At 47.2% G+C, this 20433-nt stretch overlaps 1 protein-coding gene across 7 annotated transcripts in view; it reads left to right on the plus strand.

Annotated features, from left to right (window-relative positions):
• Positions 1-13233, plus strand: part of LOC120920528 (death-associated protein kinase 2-like) — a 66477-nt gene extending 53244 nt beyond the window's left edge. For 3 of the 7 annotated variants that reach the window (XM_040332661.1, XM_040332655.1, XM_040332656.1), the window contains 6 exons: positions 1746-1898; positions 2714-2759; positions 5631-5720; positions 8909-8992; positions 10516-12640; positions 12938-13130. In XM_040332661.1, the coding sequence (XP_040188595.1) occupies positions 1746-1898; positions 2714-2759; positions 5631-5720; positions 8909-8992; positions 10516-10596 (454 nt within the window). In that variant the 3' untranslated portion in view covers positions 10597-12640; positions 12938-13130. Of the gene's footprint in view, positions 1-1745; positions 1899-2713; positions 2760-5630; positions 5721-8908; positions 8993-10515; positions 12641-12937 lie in introns of all 7 variants that reach the window. The other 4 variants (XM_040332659.1, XM_040332657.1, XM_040332660.1 and 1 more) reach the window with 4 other exon arrangements.
• Positions 13234-20433: the final 7200 nt, after the last annotated feature.

Below are 20433 nucleotides of genomic sequence, written 5' to 3' on the forward strand. Positions count from 1 at the left end.
TATGAAAAGAGGAGGACCCTGATTGGCTGCATTGGCAGTTGGAGTCTGTCCCTGCCCACTGGCAAGGAGGAAGTCCTATGAAAAGAGGAGGACCCTGATTGGCTGCATTGGCATTTGAAGTCTGTCCCTGCCCACTGGCAAGGAGAAAGTCCTATGAAAAGAGGAGGACCCTGATTGGCTGCATTGGCAGTTGGAGTCTGTCCCTGCCTACTGGCAAGGAGGAAGTCCTATGAAAAGAGGAGGACCCTGATTGGCTGCATTGGCATTTGAAGTCTGTCCCTGCCCACTGGCAAGGAGAAAGTCCTATGAAAAGAGGAGGACCCTGATTGGCTGCATTGGCAGTTGGAGTCTGTCCCTGCCCACTGGCAAGGAGGAGATCCTAGGAAAAGAGGAGGACCCTGATTGGCTGCATTGGCAGCTGGACTTTTGCCCTGCCCATTGGCAAGGAGGAAGTGCTGCATTGACTAAACGTTATTGTGGTACAGCAATTCACTTAGGAAATATTATAGCGCCTTGAATTATTGAGAATGGCGCAGGTAGTAATACAGCTTAACTACAACTCAATCATACACATGAATATGTTGTGGGGGGGTGTAGGATTATATTTAAAAAAGTCTATAGGTCCAAAGATATCTGTTGCATCCCCTCAATGAGACTGAAGCATACCTCCCAACATTTTGAGATGGGGATGAGGGACACCTACTAACAAGCGTATGTAGGCACAGGACACGCCCCCTTACCACACCCCCTTAAAGGAGAATTAACCCAAAAAAAAGGTTAATTAAATCCATAAGGGCTTTTTTTTACCACTACTATTCCTTTATATTGGCTTTTAAAATGTACAAATGCAGCAATTTAGAAATTGGATGAAAGCACTGGGAAACAGTGAAAGATAAATAGTGCATTTTATATACAACTATATGGATCAGACCAAAATGAGGGACAAATGAGGAGGAATGAGGAACAGAGGGACATTGCTCCAAATCAGGGACAGTTGGGAGCTATGCTGAAGATTGATCTCTCCAATATAAAGGAAACAGAGGGCGCCAAGTGTAGTTTATAGGAAAACACTTGATTTATTTTGTAGCTCTTTGGCTGGAGGAGTTCTTAAAGTGGAGGTTCACCCTAAAAAACATCTATGTACCATTACATCCAGCATACCTCCGACATCTACAGTATGCTGTTTTTTTTTGTTTTTTTTTGCCGTACATACCGTTTTATTATTGTCCCCCCCCCCCCCCCCCCGACTTCCAGGTTCTGGCTCCCGCAGGAGTAGGTGTTCCTATTCAGAGGTTAGATGATTGACGTCTGGTGAAAAACTTCCCCTGGCGCATAAGGCGCATCACGAGTTTTCCGTAAGTAGCCGAACTATATGGCGCCTGCGCAGTCAGCTCTACACGGCGGGCGCAGCCGCCGTATAGCGCCGTATAGAGCTGATTTGCAGGTCGGCTACTTACGGAAAACTGGTGACGCGCCTTATGCGCCAGGAGAAGTTTTTCACCAGACGTCAATCATCCAAACCCTAAATAGGAACGCCCACTCCCGCGGGAGCCAGAACCCGGAAGCCGGGGGGAAAATAACAATAAAACGGTATGTACAGCAAAAAAAAAAAAACAGCAAACTGTAGATGTCGGAAGAATGCTGGATGTAATGGTATATAGATGTTTTAGGGTGAACCTCCGCTTTAAAATGTTTGACCAACTCAACCCCTATATTCTCTCACTCTCTCCTTTTTTTTTTTCCAGTCTCAGCGGAATGTCGCCATTCCAAGGTGAAACTGACGCAGAAACGTTATCGAACGTAGTCGCCGGGAATTATGAATTTGACGATCGATTTTTTAAAGAAACCAGTGAAATGGCCAAAGACTTCATTCGGCAGCTGCTGCTCAAGGATCCCAGGTTTGTCATCCAGACTGAACGCCGTTGGCCCCCCCTGCTGGCCACATGGTCTTTATGGTCACACACCACACATGTACATCTATGGGGGCTGAGGCGTCTGTGCTGAGAGCGCGCTCAGTTTGCGCTCCCGGCACAGTGACTGAGCTGTCATAGACAGTTTATGGCCTCCGTTTATAATCGGGAGGCGGTGGGATGGGCTCCAGATACTGTTATCACTGTGACAGCCAATCACAGTGATCAGGAAGTCTTAGGTTATCAGGTTAGCCACGCCCTGTGACCTTTGACCTCTGGGAACCCGCCTTCTCACCTTTTGACCTCTGGGGGAGGGCCCTGTTCCAATTCCTGAGTCGTAGCCATATTCTTCAATGGGAAACCCTAACCCCCTTTCACCCCCAAAACGGCTGCATAATGTGCTAGTATGCATCCCTATGACATGCAGCACCCCCCTCTTTTCCACATCATACAATATTATTCTGTGCTGTTGTGAATGCTTAGCTCAGTGATGGTGAACCTTGGCACCCCAGATGTATTGGAACTACATTTCCCATGATGCTCTTGCGCTCTGCAGTGTGGGCGAGCATCATGGGAAATGTAGTTCCAAAACATCTGAGGTGCCAAGGTTCCCCATCACTGGGCCCTTAGCTGATCTGATTTGCTGCCAGCTGTCAAAACTGGGAGCAAATGAGCAACGTGCATTGACCAATATCAACCAATCAAAATGTTTCTTTATTTTTTTATTTTTTGTACTGATTGATTGCCCCGAATCGGTTTTATTTTAGGATTTATAACAATTCTGCTTTTTGTTGTCTCCACAGCGAAAGGATGACAGCGGTGGAGTGTCTCATTCACCCGTGGATAAAGGTAAGTGGCGATCGGCAATCAGGGCGCACTCACATGGAGGATCCAAAATGCACCAAAAAGCTGTAAATCGCTGAATTGTTAATTTTCTTCAATTTTATTCACATAAATTAAATCATATTAACCACTTCCTGCCCGGCCTATAGCAAAACGACGGCCGGGCGGTGGTTCAGTTATCCTGACTGGATGTCATATGATGTCCAGCAGTATAACGGCCACGGCGCGCCTGTGGGGAGGCGAATCGGGGCGATTGGTGGTGCGGTGTGTCAGTCTGACACACTGCTACACTGATCTCTGTAAAGAGTCTATGATGGAGGCTCTTTACCACAAGATCAGCCATGTCCAATCACGGCTGATCACGATGTAAACAGGAAGAGCCCTTGATCAGCATTTCCTCACTCGCGTCTGACAGACACGAATAGAGGAGAGCCAATCGGCTGCTCTCCTGACATGGGGGGGGGGTTTATGCTGATTGTTTATCAGCGCAGCCCCCCCCTCAGATGCCTGCCTAGGACAACCAGGATGCTACCGCGACCACCAGGGATGGGCACCCACACTGGACCACCAGGTATGCTCCTCAAGACCACCAGGGAAATGCCAATATGTGCCCAGGCAGCTGCCAATTAGTGCCCACCCACAATGCCTACCAATGCTAGTGCCACCAGGGATGACTATCAGTGCCGCTTATCAGTGCCCAGCAGTGCCGCCTATCAGGGCCCATCAGAGCCGCATATCAGTGCCACCTATAAGTACCCATCTTTGCCACCAGGGATGCGTATCAGTGCCACGTATCAATGCCCATCAGTGCCACCCATGAGTGCCCATCAGTGCCGCCTATCAATGCCCATCAGTGCTGCCTACCAGTGCCCATCAGTGTCACATATCAGTGCCCATCGTCGGTGCCTGCTCATTGGTGCCACCTCATCAGTGCCGCTTTATCAGTGCCCATCAGTGAAGGAGAAAGCGTACTTATTTACAAAATGTTATAACCGAAACAAAAGCAAAACTTTTTTTTTTCTAAATTTTGGTTTAGCAAAAAATTAAAACCACAGAGGTGATCAAATACCACCAAAATAAAGCTCTATTTTTGCGGACAAAATGATAAAAATTCTGATTGGGTGTAAAGCAGTGGAGAAGCAAAATCAGCATTTTTTTTTTTTTTTTTTTACCAACTACCAATATAAAGAGGAGTTTCAACATTGGCCACAAATATTTTAGGGGTTTACACTGACCACTAATGTATTAGAAGCATTAACCTCCTTTATTTACATAGCAATGCCGGTTATTTACATGTAAACACAGGCTCTGCAGGTGAGTCATCTGTACACAATAGGGCAGAGCTGGGCAGCATTAGTAGAAGCACTTCACACTGAGATATTGGGACACAGCACAGGACTAAAACTTCAAGGGACAAGGGAATTTAAGTCAGGCTAGTTGGCAAGTATGAGGCAGCTGCTTTGGGCCCCACAACAATGACAGGGCCCAGGGCAGCTTCCCCTTTGCCCCGCCTGTAGTAGGGGCAACACAGTGGGAATAATCAGCCAAGATGCCCAACGTATAGTAGGTAGCTAGAAGATGCCATTAACGCCTAAGACCAGGCCACAGACATCAGCAGCAGGGACAATCATCACCACAGCCAGAAGAGTGAGAAGATCCTCCAACGATGACTGTCATTGGCCATCAGTGGCCTCCATATCCCTCTGTGATGAACGCAAGTTATTGGTGATTGGTCTGCTTTTTCGGTGGTCAAGGCATGCAAACTGTTGATCCTTGTTTACATGTAAAGCATGTTAATGGTCATAGGGACTCTGCCTCTGATGCCCTCTTCTTGTCCAGTTGTTATGCTGAACCTCTGGTTTCAAAGCCTTTAAACTCACCAACCTGAAACGCGTGCAGATATTGAGTTTTGACTTCACCGCCTCCAACTACTAAAGCTAGGGCAAGCCGGACAGAAAACCTTTTCAGGCAGTGGTCAGCCCTTGTGTCTCATAGGCCCGGATTCACGTAGCACTTACGCCGACGTATCTCGATAAATGTGCGCCATCGTATCTCTGCGCCGTGCCCATAGAACTAGATACGCCTGAAAATAGGCTTCCTCCGACCGACGTAACTTTCCTACGCCGACGTATCTCGGGCGCATATTTATGCTGGCCGCCTCATTGCAACTATCCAAATGAGTGCGATACGCAGATTCACGAACGTACTTGCGCCCGGCGCATTAATATACGTGGTTTGCGCAAGTCGTACGTCCGGCGTAAAGTTAAGCCTCATAAAGCAGGTGTAAGTCATGTTAAGGTATGGACCAGGGAACAGCCGTCGTATTTTACATCGTTTACGTAGTAGTACGTGAATAGGGCTGGGCGTAGGTTACGTTCACGTCGAAGGCAGTGAGCCGTCGTATCTTAGGGAGTATATTCAACGTGATTCTGAGCATGCGCACTGGAATACATCCACGGGACGGCGCATGCGCCGTTCGTTCGACCCATCATTTGCATGGGGTCACGGTTCATTTAAATGGATCACGCCCACTTCCACCTACTTTGAATTAGGCGGGCTTACGCCAACTAATTTACGTTACGCCGGCGCAACGTTGGGAGCAAGTGCTATGTGAATACTGTGCTTGCCTCTCTGCGTTACGTCAGCGTATCGCATATGAGATGCGCTACGCCGGCAGAAATATGCGCCGAAGTTTGTGAATCTGGCCCATAGTCTTCTTTTACAGCAAACCTAAACCCTCGCCGTCTTCCTCCTCTATATTCCACAACAGTTGCTGCATCTATCCAGTTTGGTGTAGTACTCTTTTCTTGTCAGTAGGTGGTACACTAGCTTAGTTTTTTATTTTTATGTTCTAAATGTATGTCTCTGTTCCCGCAGCCTCTGAACAGAAAGCAAGCTGTCAACAGAAGTCGATCGTCGATCAACATGAAGAACTTTAAGAAATTTAACGCTCGCCGGAAATGGAAGGTGAGTCCTGAAGAAAAGATTTATATGGAATTTTTAGCATCCATAGGATGCTAAGAAAAATACACAGGTGGAATACTTTGTGGGTCTCATGAGCAAAAGCTGCATCTCTGTTAGGCTTTGTTTACAGGTGCAGCTAGGGGGTGTGGCCAGTTTTTCCGCCACCTGAACAAGGGCATGCAGCCGCTGAGGGCTGGACACATGCCGAGTCAACGAAGCAGACCTGAAGCTAAAGGAAATTTAAATAGCATGGCACATCGTGACCAGTGGCGGCTGGTGCTCAATTTTTTTTTGCTGTCACTGTACCCATCAATTGCTGACACTGTACCCATCAATTGCTGACACTGTGCCCAATCAAATGCAGCCACTGTGCCCACTCAAATGCAGTCACTGTGCCCACTCAAATGCAGTCACTGTGCCCATTCAAATGCAGATACTGTGCCCACTCAAATGCAGTCACTGTGCCCACTCAAATGCAGTCACTGTGCCCACTCAAATGCAGTCACTGTGCCCACTCAAATGCAGTCACTGTGCCCACTCAAATTCAGACACTGTGCCCACTCAAATTCAGACACTGTGCCCATCAATTGCTGACACTGTGCCCACTCAAATGCAGTCACTGTGCCCACTCAAATGCAGTCACTGTGCCCACTCAAATGCAGCCACTGTGCCCACTCAAATGCAGCCACTGTGCCCACTCAAATGCAGCCACTGTGCCCACTCAAATGCAGCCACTGTGCCCACTCAAATGCAGCCACTGTGCCCACTCAAATGCAGCCACTGTGCCCACTCAAAGGCAGCCACTGTGCGTATCAAGCACAGCCACTGTGCCATCAAACGCAGCAACTGTACCCATCAATTGGCACTACTGTGCCCCATCAATTGCTGCCAGTGTACCCCCCCCCCCCCCACTCAGAACTTACTGGTCTCGGGTCACGGCGCTGTCCTCCACGCTCCGAGTCCTTGATATCTTCTCCCATCCTCTGCTACGATTGGACGCCTGATAGGCGTCCAATCACAGTGCCTGTTGCTTCAGCCAATCAGGTGACGGGTAACCTAAATTGGCTGAGAGGTGGGTATGTTCTAGGAAAGTGATTCATTTGTTTCCCTAACACGACAATGAGTAAACGGCAAACGCACAGCATTGTGCCCTATGGCTCTAATCAGGCGCTTCCAAAACACCCCCGCCAATGTAATTCAGATGCCCGGCGCCCGACAAGGGGCCGGACACCTGAGTAGGGGGCGGCAGCCGCAACCATAGATAGATTCATGCAATACGTGAATCTATCTATGGTGATAGACAGGTGCAGGAGAGAGGGGGCGGCGCTCCTGCGCACTTTATGGACGCACCTCCACTGATCGTGATCATAATCCTTATAGACTTTGGGTGCCGGTCCAAGCAATGGTCCTATAATGCTCCGGTGACTCACATTGGTTGTAGAGAGCCCATGCCAGCTCTGTGCGCACATGTAGGGAAGGAAAAGGATGAAGTTCTGCCCCCCCAAGAAAACAGCCTGGAAATAAAGAAAAGTAAAATTGACTTCAGGTCTACTCTTCCCAGGCCATGCCTACCCACGCGTTTCGCACTGCGCACAGTGCTTAGACATTTCTTGGAATGCGGCGCGTCATCCTTTTCCTTCCCTACATGAGCATGTCACGTTGACAGGCTGCTGAATGCAACACTATGGGGGGCTATGCCGCAACCACGTGCAATGCACGCAAATGCGTTCTGGTGGTTTGGCATTTTGAGGGTTAACCAGGTGGTGAAGAGGTGACATATCACCTCCTCGCCGCCTGTAATGCATGCTTTAAAAATAAATCCACCGTAGATCATTTTCCAGAGGGGCGGCAAGGGCTGTCGCACGTTTGAATGATCTCTTGCCCAAAGCAACCAATCACCTTTCAGTTTTTATTCTTCAATGAAGTTTAGGGAATGCAAGCAGCTACCTAATTAGCCGCTGTCAGCAATCAAACCTTTTGGTGTCACTCCACACTTAAGGCACTTATGGCTCATTCACACGGGTGCAGAGAGACCTACAATGTGAGAAACAAGCTTGATTCTGTGCCTGCGGGCAGGGCTGGTGCAAGGATTTTCGACACCCTAGGCGAAACCTAATTTTCCCACCCCCCTTGGCCCCAACCCTGACTCCACCCTCTTTCCCTGACCATGTAAACCCCACCTTTTTATCAAAGCGCCCATGAAAAGCAGCCTCACCAGCGCCCATGAAAAGCAGCCTCACCAGCGCCCATGAAAAGCAGCCTCACCAGCGCCCATGAAAAGCAGCCTCACCAGCGCCCATGAAAAGCAGCCTCACCAGCGCCCATGAAAAGCAGCCTCACCAGCGCCCATGAAATGCAGCCTCACCAGCGCCCATCAAATGCAACCTCACCTGCGCCCATCACATGTAGCCTCACCAGCGCCAATCAAATGCAACCTCGCCAGCGCCCATCACATGTAGCCTCACCAGCGCCCAGCAATGCAGCGTACCAGCGCCCATCAATGCAGCGTACCAGCGCCCATCAATGAATATTTACTTGCTTCCATTCAGGAGTCGGACACAGACACAGTCCTCCACCGCCACCGCGCCTCTGACACTATGTGTGAACGGAGCAGTGGCTAGCTGCTGGTGCTGAGACTTGGTTGCTTGCTGCAGAGAGAAGAGAGTAGGAACACCAGTGGCTGGGCACCCTAGGCAGCAGGGCGCCCTAGGCGGCTGCCTAGTTTTCCCTAGTAGTAGCACCGATCCTGCCTGTGGGTGACCGTAAATAACAGGCTGAGGCTGTATGCAGGTAAGTGCACATCTAAGCGTTTACTTGCGTACTTCACTTGGAAGTACATTTGAATTATTGGAACAGACATGTCAGGTACAGCCAACGTGTTTCGTCTAGTTACAAAACACGCTGGAGGTATCTGACCTGACTGTCACTAGGAGCTCCTAACCACTTATCCAGGATTGATATGTTCAGATGGTTGTGAGCAAACACTGAACTCCTGTTCACCGATAATTCCTTATTTTTCATGGTGTGAATGAGCCCTTAGCTACTACCAACACTGTTGGTAATCTCTAAGTATCCAACCTAGAAGTGTATGGGATTCTAATGTTACCAATTATTATTCATTTATATAGCACTGGCATCTTCTGCAGTGTACATGTAAGTTGTAATTGTATGTGATCATATCTCTCCCTCAGCTGTCATACAACATGGTGTCTGCGTGTAATCGACTCTGCCGCATGAAGCTGCTGTGTCATCCCGCAAAAAGTGATGAAGATCTGGTAAGTAATGGGGGCAGCCCCCCCAAAATAAAGAACAGTCACTTAGATCTAACACATATTGTCAGGTGATGGTGAGATATGTGACCAATATCCACCCTTAAGAATTCACATTGCTGTATGCAAGTAGTGTATGTAAACCCGAGGAATAGATTATTCTCATATATACAGTATATATGTTATATATTGCAGCTTATTGGTCCTTAGATGTGGTGGCTGCATTCATTTTCTAGTTTGAATAGTAGCACACTCTCTGTCCCAGGATGACAACTCTCAACAAAGCACCAGCTTTCATAAAGTACAGTATGACTTTATAACTAAAATTGCTTCATAGGTTTCCCAACCCCTCTGCCAATCCCAGACCTCAGATGGTCCTTGGATGTGGTGGCTACACCGCCAATCCCAGACCTCAATGGTCCACCAATCCCAGACCTCAGATGGTCCACTTATCCCAGATCTCAGATGGTCCATCCAATCCCAGACCTCAGATGGTCCATCCAATCCCAGACCTCAGATGGTCCATCCAATGCCAGACCTCAGATGGTCCATCCAATCCCAGACCTCAGATGGTCCATCCAATCCCAGACCTCAGATGGTCCATCCAATCCCAGACCTCAGATGGTCCATCCAATCCCAGACCTCCGATGGTCCTTAGATGTTGTGACTACATTAGTTTTTTATCTTGCATACATTAGTAGCACACTACCTGTCCTAGGGTGACAACTCTCAACAACTTGTAGCTGACAAGCCCTAAGGGAAAAGCACCAGCTTTTATAAAGTACAAGTTGACTTTATAACTAAAAATGCTTCATAGGTTTCCCCACCCCTCTGCCAATCCCAGATGGTCCGTCCAATCCCAGACCTCAGATGGTCCTTAGATGTGGTGGCAACAACGCCAACCTCAGACCACAATGGTCCGCCAACCCCAGATCACAATGGTCCGCCAACCCCAGACCTCAATGGTCCGCCAACCCCAGACCTCAATGGTCCGCCAACCCCAGACCTCAATGGTCCGCCAACCCCAGACCTCAATGGTCCGCCAACCCCAGACCTCAATGGTCCGCCAACCCTAGACCTCAATGGTCCGCCAACCCTAGACCTCAATGGTCCGCCAACCCTAGACCTCAATGGTCCGCCAACCCCAGACCTCAATGGTCCGCCAATCCCAGACCTCAGATGGTCCTTAGATGTGATGGCTACATGAGTTTTCTGTCTTGCATACATTAGTAGCACACTCCCTGTCCTTGTATGTAAATTCAAAACCTGCCTGATACTAACAAAACTCCATCAGCACAGGCCCTGTAACCCAACTCTCCATATTCCTGAAAGATCCACCAATGAGGACCCATAGAGCCACTGCTGCCAACTCCAAACTGGTCTCTATTCATTACTATGGAGGTGCCGCTATCGGTATGCTTAATACACATCCTCTCCATAGGAATGAATGGGTTCAGTTCAAGCCCTAATCAGTCAATAAGCGGGAAACAAATCTCAAAAGGCTTACAATCCCCTATTTAATCTTTCAGAGACAATGTGAGAGCGACCAAGAGGACGAGAAGACCAAACCCGTGACACTCCTACGTAGGCGTTTGAGCAGCTGCTCCTGAGCTGATGAGACATCCCTCTGATCCTCAAGCATGCGCCGTCCTCTTTCAGCTGTTTGCAGTACTGACCACAATGGGAACCTCATGCCTACAGGAGCACAGGAGACACGTAGGAACCTGGAGAAGCATTGCTGCTAGAGTACCAAGAGGAGATAGGCTTTTCCAACATCGCCCAAAGACAATTATCTCGGATTTTCTTGCATGTGACTGTTTACGGGAACTTTTATTTAAAGGAAAAACAAGCATGTCGCATGTTTTAACTTTTTTGCCGCTAAGAGTTGGCACATAACATCATTTAACCATAGTGGCCTACCAACCTTGCCATGGAATGGAATTGTTACATTGGTGAGTGCTTATACTTTATCGCAACTTATATCCTAGTGATTTCCAGCTGCATGTTTTTAAGAAAACGTTTGGGAGTGTAATCACCTTATGGTAGGTGGAACTTGTACGTTTGTTCATGCTGCCATCTAACATATTAACGCAAACCTGTCGGCCATTTTAAAATTAAAGTCCCTCCTAAGAGCGTATACCACAAGGTGCTGCTGGAATACCCTATTGTGTGTACCTCTCTGGTTTAGTTTGACTTAATTACAAGAACTCCAACTTCTGGATTTTGTGACACCTACCTTCACCTTCTACGTTATGGCCAATGTATGGTTGGGTGTCAGTTAGGCATGGCTTAGCCCAGAATTTAGGATAGTTTTAGGGTTTGCTTTAACTTTTCCCAAAAATTCCCCGGTGTTCCTAGCACCTTATATAGCACTCTTCCACTGTTCAAATAGTTGTTCCTGTCCCCCTCCATGCTTGTGTCATGCTCAGCCTGTCCTAAAAGTGTCAGCAGCCTAACATACGTTTTGGGATTTCAAGTGGTTTACCGGGATCATGCCTACGGCCATTTTTTATTTTTTTTGCCAATCGGTCGGCTTTTTTTGTAAAAAAGCTAATTAGTCGCTGGATTGCTTTTACAGGCGGTGAGAGGGGTGTCCCTCCAGGATCTCCGTCCCACCGGAGAAAACGGAACTGAAGCTGGCAGTTTTGCCGCCTTCGCACAGAGCCCATGGAGGACCAGAAGGTCTCCAATGGGCTCTTTGGTATAGGAAACTAGAAGCGACAAGGATCGGAAGGTCTCCAATGGGCTCTATGGTATAGGAAACTGGAAGCGACTAGTACTGTCATCGCGTAGGGATTGTAAAAAAGCTAATTAGCCGCTGGATTGCTTTTACAGGCCATGAGATTGTTGTCCCTCCGGAGGGCCCCGGAACTGAAGCTGGCGGTTTCGGCACCTTACCACAGAGCCCTTGGGGGACCGGAAGGTCTCCAGTAAGCTCTATGGTATAGGAAACTAGAGGCGACCAGGACCAAGAAGGTCTCCAATGGGCTCTATGGTATAGGAAACTAGAAGCGATAAAAACCAGAAGGTCTCCAATGGGCTCTATGGTATAGGAAGCTAGAAGCAATAAGAACCAGAAGGTCTCCAATGGGCTCCATGGTATAGGAAACTAGAAGTGACGAGGACCGGAAGGTCTCCAATGGGCTTTATGGTATAGCAAACTAGAAGCTACAAGGACCAGAAGGTCTCCAATGGGCTCTATGGTATAGGAAACTAGAAGCGATAAAAACCAGAAGGTCTCCAATGGGCTCCATGGTATAGGAAACTAGAAGCGATGAGGACCGGAAGGTCTCCAATGGGCTTTATGGTATAGCAAACTAGAAGCTACGAGGACCAGAAGGTCTCCAATGGGCTCTATGGTATAGGAAACTAGAAGCGATAAAAACCAGAAGGTCTCCAATGGGCTTTATGGTATAGGAAACTAGAAGCGACGAGGACCGGATAGTCTCCAATGGGCTTTATGGTATAGCAAACTAGAAGCTACGAGGACCAGAAGGTCTCCAATGGGCTCTATGGTATAGGAAACTAGAAGCGAAAAAAAAACCAGAAGGTCTCCAATGGGCTTTATGGTATAGGAAACTAGAAGCGATAAGAACCAGAAGGTCTCCAATGGGCTCCATGGTATAGGAAACTAGAAGCAACGAGGATCGGAAGGTCTCCAATGGGCTTTATGGTATAGCAAACTAGAAGCTACGAGGACCAGAAGGTCTCCAATGGGCTCTATGGTATAGAACAGTGTTTCTCAACTCCAGTCCTCGGGGCGCACCAACAGGTCATGTTTTCAGGATTTCCCTCAGATCAAACTGCTGTGGTAATTACTAAGGTAGTGAAACTGATAAAATCACCTGTGCACAATAATGGAAAGCCTGAAAACAAGACCTGTTGGTGCGCCCCGAGGACTGGAGTTGAGAAACACTGGTATAGAAAACTAGAAGAGATAAAAACCAGAAGGTCTCCAATGGGCTTTATGGTATAGGAAACTAGAAGCGATAAGAACCAGAAGGTCTCCAATGAGCTCTATGGTATAGGAAACTAGAAGCGACGAGGACCAGAAGGTCTCCAATGGGCTTCATGGTATAGGAAACTAGAAGCGACGAGGACCAAAAGGTCTCCAATGGGCTCTATGGTATAGGAAACTAGAAGCAACAAGAACCAGAAGGTCTTCAATGGGCTCTATGGTATAGGAAACTGGAAGAGACAGGGACCGGAAGGTCTCCAATGGGCTCTATGGTATAGGAAACTAGAAGCGACGAGGATCGGAAGGTCTCCAATTTTCTCTATGGTATAGGAATCTGGAAGTGATGAGTACGGTCGTCACGTCGGGGTGCAAACAGCACTATTTTTAAATCTTGAAAGTAGTGGTGCACCGAAATGTAAATTCTGGAGCCGAAACCGAAAATTCAGGACGCATTTGGACGAAAGTGATGTTTTTTTTAAAAAAGATATATATTTTTTATAAATAATTGCATTATAGATGGTGTGGTCAGCACCTCATCATTGAAATGCACTAAAAACACAGCAAGAACGCATTTTTTTGAGTCACATGACCTACACACCATAAGCACAGTAAAATCGCAGGCGTTTTCGGCAGCCATTATCGGTGTCTTTTTTGCTTTCAGCACAACTTTGAAAATCCAATTTTTGGAACAATAATTTTCGGTGGCCGAACATTCGGGGCATCACTACTTGAATGCATTTGATTACACCGATCTTGGTGTGATCTAATGCTTTTAGGGCAGAGGAGACATCTGGGGCCTAATAGACCCCAGATCTCTCCATAAAGAGTACCTGTCACTGCATATTTCTATCACAAGTGATGTTTATATTCCTTGTGACAGCAATAAAAGTGATCATAAAAAAAGAAATATTTTTTTAAAGCGCCCCCGTCCCCCTGTGCAAAGACGAATGCATGTGTTGGTCCCGCTTGCATATGTAAATGGCGATTGCACCACACATGTGGGGTATTGCCGCGAATGTCAGAGAGAGAGAAAGCAATAATTCTAACAACAGACCTCCTTTTAACTCTAAACTGGTAACGGGTAAAGGCTTTTTGGAGGTTTTTAAATACCGTATTTTGGCGTTATTCCACAAGTGTGCGCAGTTTTAAAGTATGATATGTCGGGTATCTATTTACTCGGCGTAACACCATATTTTACAAAACAATTACTTTTTAAAAACCGCTGAGCAAATACTATGTGACAAAAATTGACAGCACCCACCAATTTATTCTCTAGGGCAGTGTTTCTCAACTCCAGTCCTCGGGGCGCACCAACAGGTCTTGTTTTCAGGCTTTCCATTATTGTGCACAGGTGATTTTATCAGTTTCACTGCCTTAGTAATTACCACAGCAGTTTGATCTGAGGGAAATCCTGAAAACATGACCTGTTGGTGCGCCCCGAGGACTGGAGTTGAGAAACACTGCTCTAGGGCCTCTGCAAAATATATATATATATATATATATATATATATATATATATATATATATATATATATATATATATATATATATATATATATAGGCCCGGATTCACATACATCGGCGCATATTTATGCCGCCGTAGCGTATCTCATATACGCTACACCGACGTAGCGCAGTGAGGCAAGCACTGGATTCACAAAGCCAGTGCTGCCAAATCTGCGCTGGGTTTCCTAGGTGTAAGTCGTCGTAAGTGGAAGTGGGCGTGAGCCATGCAAATGAGGCGTGACCCCATGCAAATGATGGGCCGAGCGCCATAAAGATACGAATAACCAACGGCGCATGCGCCGTCCCGTGGACGCATCCCACTGTGCATGCTCAGAATCACGTCGGAACTACTCCCTAAGATACGACGGATCACTGCCTACGACGTGAACGTAACCTACGTCTAGTCATATTCACGTACAACGTAAACAACATAAGATACGACGGCTGTGTTCCCTGGTCCATACCTTTGCATGGGTTGCGCCTCCTATATGGGGAATAACTTTACGCCGGACGTACGACTTACGCAAACTGCGTATATTATGCGACGGGCGCAAGTACGTTCGCGAATCGACGTATCTCCCTCATTTCAATATTTAAATAGGAAATCAATGGGAGCGCCACATACGTCCAGCGTAACTATGCGCCCACGATACGCCGACGTAGGCAAGTTACGTCGGTCGGAGGAAGCCTATTTTTAGGCGTATCTTGGTTTCTGGTTTGACGCATAGATACGACGGCGCACATTTGTGCTAACGAAGGCGTATCTGGAGATACACTGGGGTAAATGCTTTGTGAATCCGGGCCATAATATTTATTTATTTTTTATATAAAAAAATCAGGATTTTTTTGCTTCGAAAAATACTTCTAACCCTCAAACATAATTTTATATAAAAATTAATGTTTGAGGGCTAGAAGTATTTTTCGAGCACAAAATCCTGATTTTTCTATACGTAAACAAAATGTGTCTGAAATATGGCTGGGTCTTTAAGTGGTAGCTGAACCCACCCCCCTACCATAACAGTAAAACAGGCTGGGCATTAGAAGTGCGCCCCCAGCAGCCACTCTGGCTTTATCACACACTTGTTCAGCTGCTCTCTGCAGCTCAACCCAGAGGGAGCGCACAGTTATGCCGCGCGCACGCACGATCGGAATTTCTGACAACAAATGTTCGATGGGAGCTTGTTGTCGGAAAATCCGACCGTGTGTAGGCTCCATCGAACATCTGCTCCCGAAATTTTCGGACAACAAATGTTTGAGCGCTTGTTCTCAATTTTTCCGACAACAAAAGTTCTTGTCGGAAATTCCGATCTTGTGTTGCCAATTCCGACGCACAAAATTCCACGCATGCTTGAAATCAAGCAGAAGAGCCGCACTGGCTATTGAACTTAATTTCTCTCGGCTCGTTGTACTGTTGTACGTCAACACGTTCTTGACGTTCGGAATTTCCGACAACATTTGTGTGACCGTGTGTATGCAACCAACATGTTTGAGCCAACATCCGTCGGAAAAAAAAATCCACGGTTTTGGTGTCGGAATGTCCGATCGTGTGTACGCGGCATTTTAGTGATTCAAAATGGCTGCTGGGGGGCGCACTTTTAACATCCGGTCCATCTTACTGCAGAGGGGGTCAGCTACTAAGGAGTTTTTCAGACAGGTTGTGTCCTATGGCTATTGAGGGAGACATGAGCACCTACTTGAACAGCAGAGGAGTACTATGTAAGGCTCCATTGACACTTAGGCGTATTTACGCCCAATGCTATTTCAGCCTGCAATACGCTGGAGGGGTGATTTAACATTGTCGGCTATGGAGATGGTTCACATCTCCACGCCGAACGCCCGAAGCTCAAAACAAGTCACGGACCCTTTTTTTCAGGCAGCATTCGGCATAGCCGACAATGTTACAATCACCCCTCGGGCGTATTGTAGGCAAAAAAACGACGCGTTTTGTCGCGGCGAATCGCGGGACAATACGCCGCGTTCAGGTGTGAATGCAGCCTAATGTGCTGGGGATGCTGGAATCCATGGAGGATTTTTTTTTTCTAAATGTTCCTTAAAAATGGTCTAACCCTTTAAGCTTCCAATAACACAAAGAAATGAAAGCAGAAAGGCCCGCTGGTTTTATGGCTACATAGCGATTATCTTGTGGCGCCTTTAAGTTTTTAAATGGCTGACAGGTTCACTTTAAAAGGCCTCTTAATTAAAGTAGTTAACAGATGCTGTGAAAGGGGAGCATAAGGTAAGGAGGTCAATGCCATAATGAAGGTTTTAGGCTGGGTTCACACCTATGTGAATTGGAGGAGGGATTCCCCACCTCCAATTCGCATTACAGGGGAGTGGGCCCGGCTCTCAATGGAGCCGGTTCACACATCTCCGGGGCGGCCGCAGTCTGCATTTAAAAAGGGTCCGGTGCTTCTTTGGTTCCGATTCAGGTGCGAATTCAGGCAAAAATTCGGACCTGAATCAGTGAACAGGGACGCACCGGACCCCCTGCTGTGAACCGCGGCCCCAGCATATGTGAACCCACCCTGAGTGAATTTTTTTTTCACAAGAAAACACCCTGAGTGAATTTTGAGGGCCAATTTTACTAGTAATTGCGGCGATCAGCGTTTTTTTGTCAGGACAGATCGGACACTTTTGACACTATTTTGGGACCATTCACATTTGTACAGCGATCAGTGCGATAAATATGCACTGATTACTGTATAAATGTGACTAGCAGGGAAGGGGTTAACACTAGCGTGCGATCAAGGGGTTAAATGTGTTCCCTAGGTAATGATTCTAACTGTGGGGGGAGGGGACTGACTGGGGGGGGGGGGGGTGACCGATCGCTGTCCTTATGTACAAGGGACACACCATCGGTCTCCTCTCCCTGACAGGAGGTGGATCTGTGCCCCTGGCTCTGTAACTGCAGATCACGGGTACCTAGCGGACATTTTGGCCGCCAGGCACGCGCATCGGCACCTGAGTGACGCAGCAGGCGCGCACGCACAGCCAGGAGGCCCGAGAACATCATATGACGGCCACCCAGGATGGCAGAGCCACCTTGTGGCTGTCATATTACAATAGGCGGGATGTGAAGTGGTTAAACCTTATTGAGTACTATGCCCGTATTTAGTAGGAATCTTAGGTGTGACCGATAATCCTTTAGAGTTCACCCATACATGAGAGTCCCCATCAGAGTCATCCCTTACATCAGAGTTCCCTTTGGAGTCTCCCTACACATGAGAGTTCCCTTTAGAGTTTACCCATACATGAAAGTTCCCATTAAAGTCCCCTTTACGCCAGAGTTCCTTTTAGAGTCACTGGGGTAGATTCAGATAGATTAGCGGATCTTTAGATCCGCGTAATCTATCTGATTTACGATCCGCCGGCGCAAGTTTTTGAGGCTAGTGCTGTATTCAGAAAGCACTTACCTCAAAACTTGCAGCGGCGTATCGTAAATCCCCCGGCGGAATTCAAATTCTGCGGCTAGGTGGAGTGTACTATTTAAATCAGGCGCGTCCCCGCGCCGATTTAACTGCGCATGCGCTGCCGGCTAAATTTCCCAGCATGCATTGCTCCAAATGACGTCGCTAGGACGTCATTGGTTTCGGCGTGAGCGTAACTTGCGTCCGGCCGTATTCTGAATCGACATACGCAAACGACGTAAAAATGTAAAACTCGGCGCGGGAACGACGGCCATACTTAACATAGGATACCCCTCACATAGCAGGGGTAACTATACGCCGGAAAAAGCCGAACGCAAGCGACGTAAAAAAAAAGCGGCGGGCGTTCGTTTCTGAATCGGCGGAACTCCTCATTTGCATATTCGTCGCGTACAAAAAAACGAAACGCCACCTAGCGGCCAGCGGGAGATTGCAGCCTAAGATCCGACTGTGTAAGTCACTTACACCTGTCGGATCTTAGGGAGATCTATGCGGAACCTGATTCTATGAATCAGCCGCATAGATCCGACCGTCGGAACTCAGAGATACGCCGTCGTATCTCTATCTGAATCCGGGCCAACCTGTACATGAGAGTCCCCATCAGAATCCTCCTTACTTCAGAGTTCCCTTTGGAGCCACCCTGTCGGCCTGCCCATGCTTGGATCAAATCTCGGCTGGTCCCTGCTGAACCGGCCGAGATTCGAACCATCTAAGGCCGACTTTTGGGATGCAGCAGGACATGAAGGGGCAGACATTAGAGGTAAGCCGTGTCACCAGAATATTCCTGCCATCTGCAATGGTAGTTTGCTCATCATGACCTTCTTACCTTATTTTCTAATCTGCCAACCAGTAGAAGCTCCGCCCATTACACGGGGCAGCTCGGATTTTATGTTACCTGTTTTTATGATCTTTGAATGGTTTGTTTGCAGACATATTTTTGTATCTTCCTCGTGTGTGTGTGTTTTCCATTACTCATGGTTACAAGGTATGCTGTGTTTCAAAGAAATATCTTTATCAGAGTGTTTTTATTTTGACGGCTTTTATATAAAAAAAATACAATAAATATGATTTTGTTAATATTTTTATATGATTTGTGTTTATTGGTGAAGGAAAATTTAATGAGGGTAGAGTAATGTACCTAAAGGGTGTCCACAGATGGTTAGTTTTCTTTCATTAAGCTGATTCCTCCATCCAGGCAAACGAGGTGGACCCAGAAGATCACCTTCTGTTAAACAGGGATGGCTACAGTGCAATTATATATTTATTTATTTTCTTGCAGGAATCAAGGGTGCAATGTCAGGCTTCTGCAGACAAGCCCTGCAGCTTTCAGGCCATACCTCCAAATAGGCTGTCAGTTTGAAAGTTGCAGGGCCCGTGGGCTAAATGGAAAAAAAGGAACAGAAATTCTTCATTCACATAAATTGATCTGGGAAGAAGCTGGATGCATTGCTTGAAAGCATAAAGTAATGGTTTGGTGGAGGACCAGAGTTGGGCTGGAGCTGTGAGGGCCACATAAAATGGCATGGAGGACCGGATTCGGCCTGCAGACCTTGGGGCAGATTCAGATAAAGATACGACGGCGTATCTCCTGATACGCCGTCGTATCTCTGAGTTCCGTCGGTCGTATCTATGCGACTGATTCATAGAATCAGGTTCCGCATAGATATCCCTAAGATCCGACAGGTGTAAGTGACTTACACCGTCGGATCTTAGGCTGCAATTCCAGGCCGGCCGCTAGGTGGCGTTTCGTTGTTTTTACGCGACGAATATGCAAATGAGGATTTCCGCCGATTATGAAACAAACGACCACCCGGCGCATTTTTTTTACATCGTTTGCGTTCGGCTTTTTCCGGCGTATAGTTACCCCTACTATGTGAGGGGTATCCTATGTTAAGTATGGCCGTCGTTCCCGCGCCGAGTTGTGAAATTTAACGTTGTTTGCCTAAGTCGATTCAGAAAAGAGCTGGACGTAAGTTACGCTCACGTCGAAACCAATGACGTCCTTGCGACGTCATTTGGAGCAATGCACGCCTGATTTAAATTTTACACGCCCCCTAGCCGCGGAATTTGAATTCCGCCGGGGGATTTACGATACGCAGCCGCAACTTTAGAGGCAAGTGCTTTCTGAATAAAGCACTTGCCTCAAAACGGCGGCGTAACGTAAATCAGATAGGTTACGCGGATCTAAAGATCCGCTGACCTATCTGAATCTGGCCCCTTGTGTTTGACACCTGTGGCTTATATGCACATTATTTGCCATAAAACGGGGAATAGGGGTCCGGGTAATGTCTTGGGGGACAGGTATCAATGCAAACTTTTTTTTTTTAAATACTTTTTTTCAGGAACAGTTATTTTAATGCTCAAAGTGCAACAATAACAACAAATTCATTTAAATATAGTGCCTGGGGGGTCCCCTTAGTATGCCTGTAAAGTGGCGCATCTGTAGCATGCATAAAACATGCTACAGCAACAAAACAAAAAAATCCATACCAGATGCTTCTTAATAACCAGCTTTTACTGCGCCCTGATTGGGCAAAGCTTTTCCCAATCAGGGCTCA

Source organism: Rana temporaria, chromosome 13, assembly GCF_905171775.1.
Source record: "Rana temporaria chromosome 13, aRanTem1.1, whole genome shotgun sequence".
NCBI classification, from domain to species: Eukaryota; Metazoa; Chordata; class Amphibia; order Anura; family Ranidae; genus Rana; species Rana temporaria.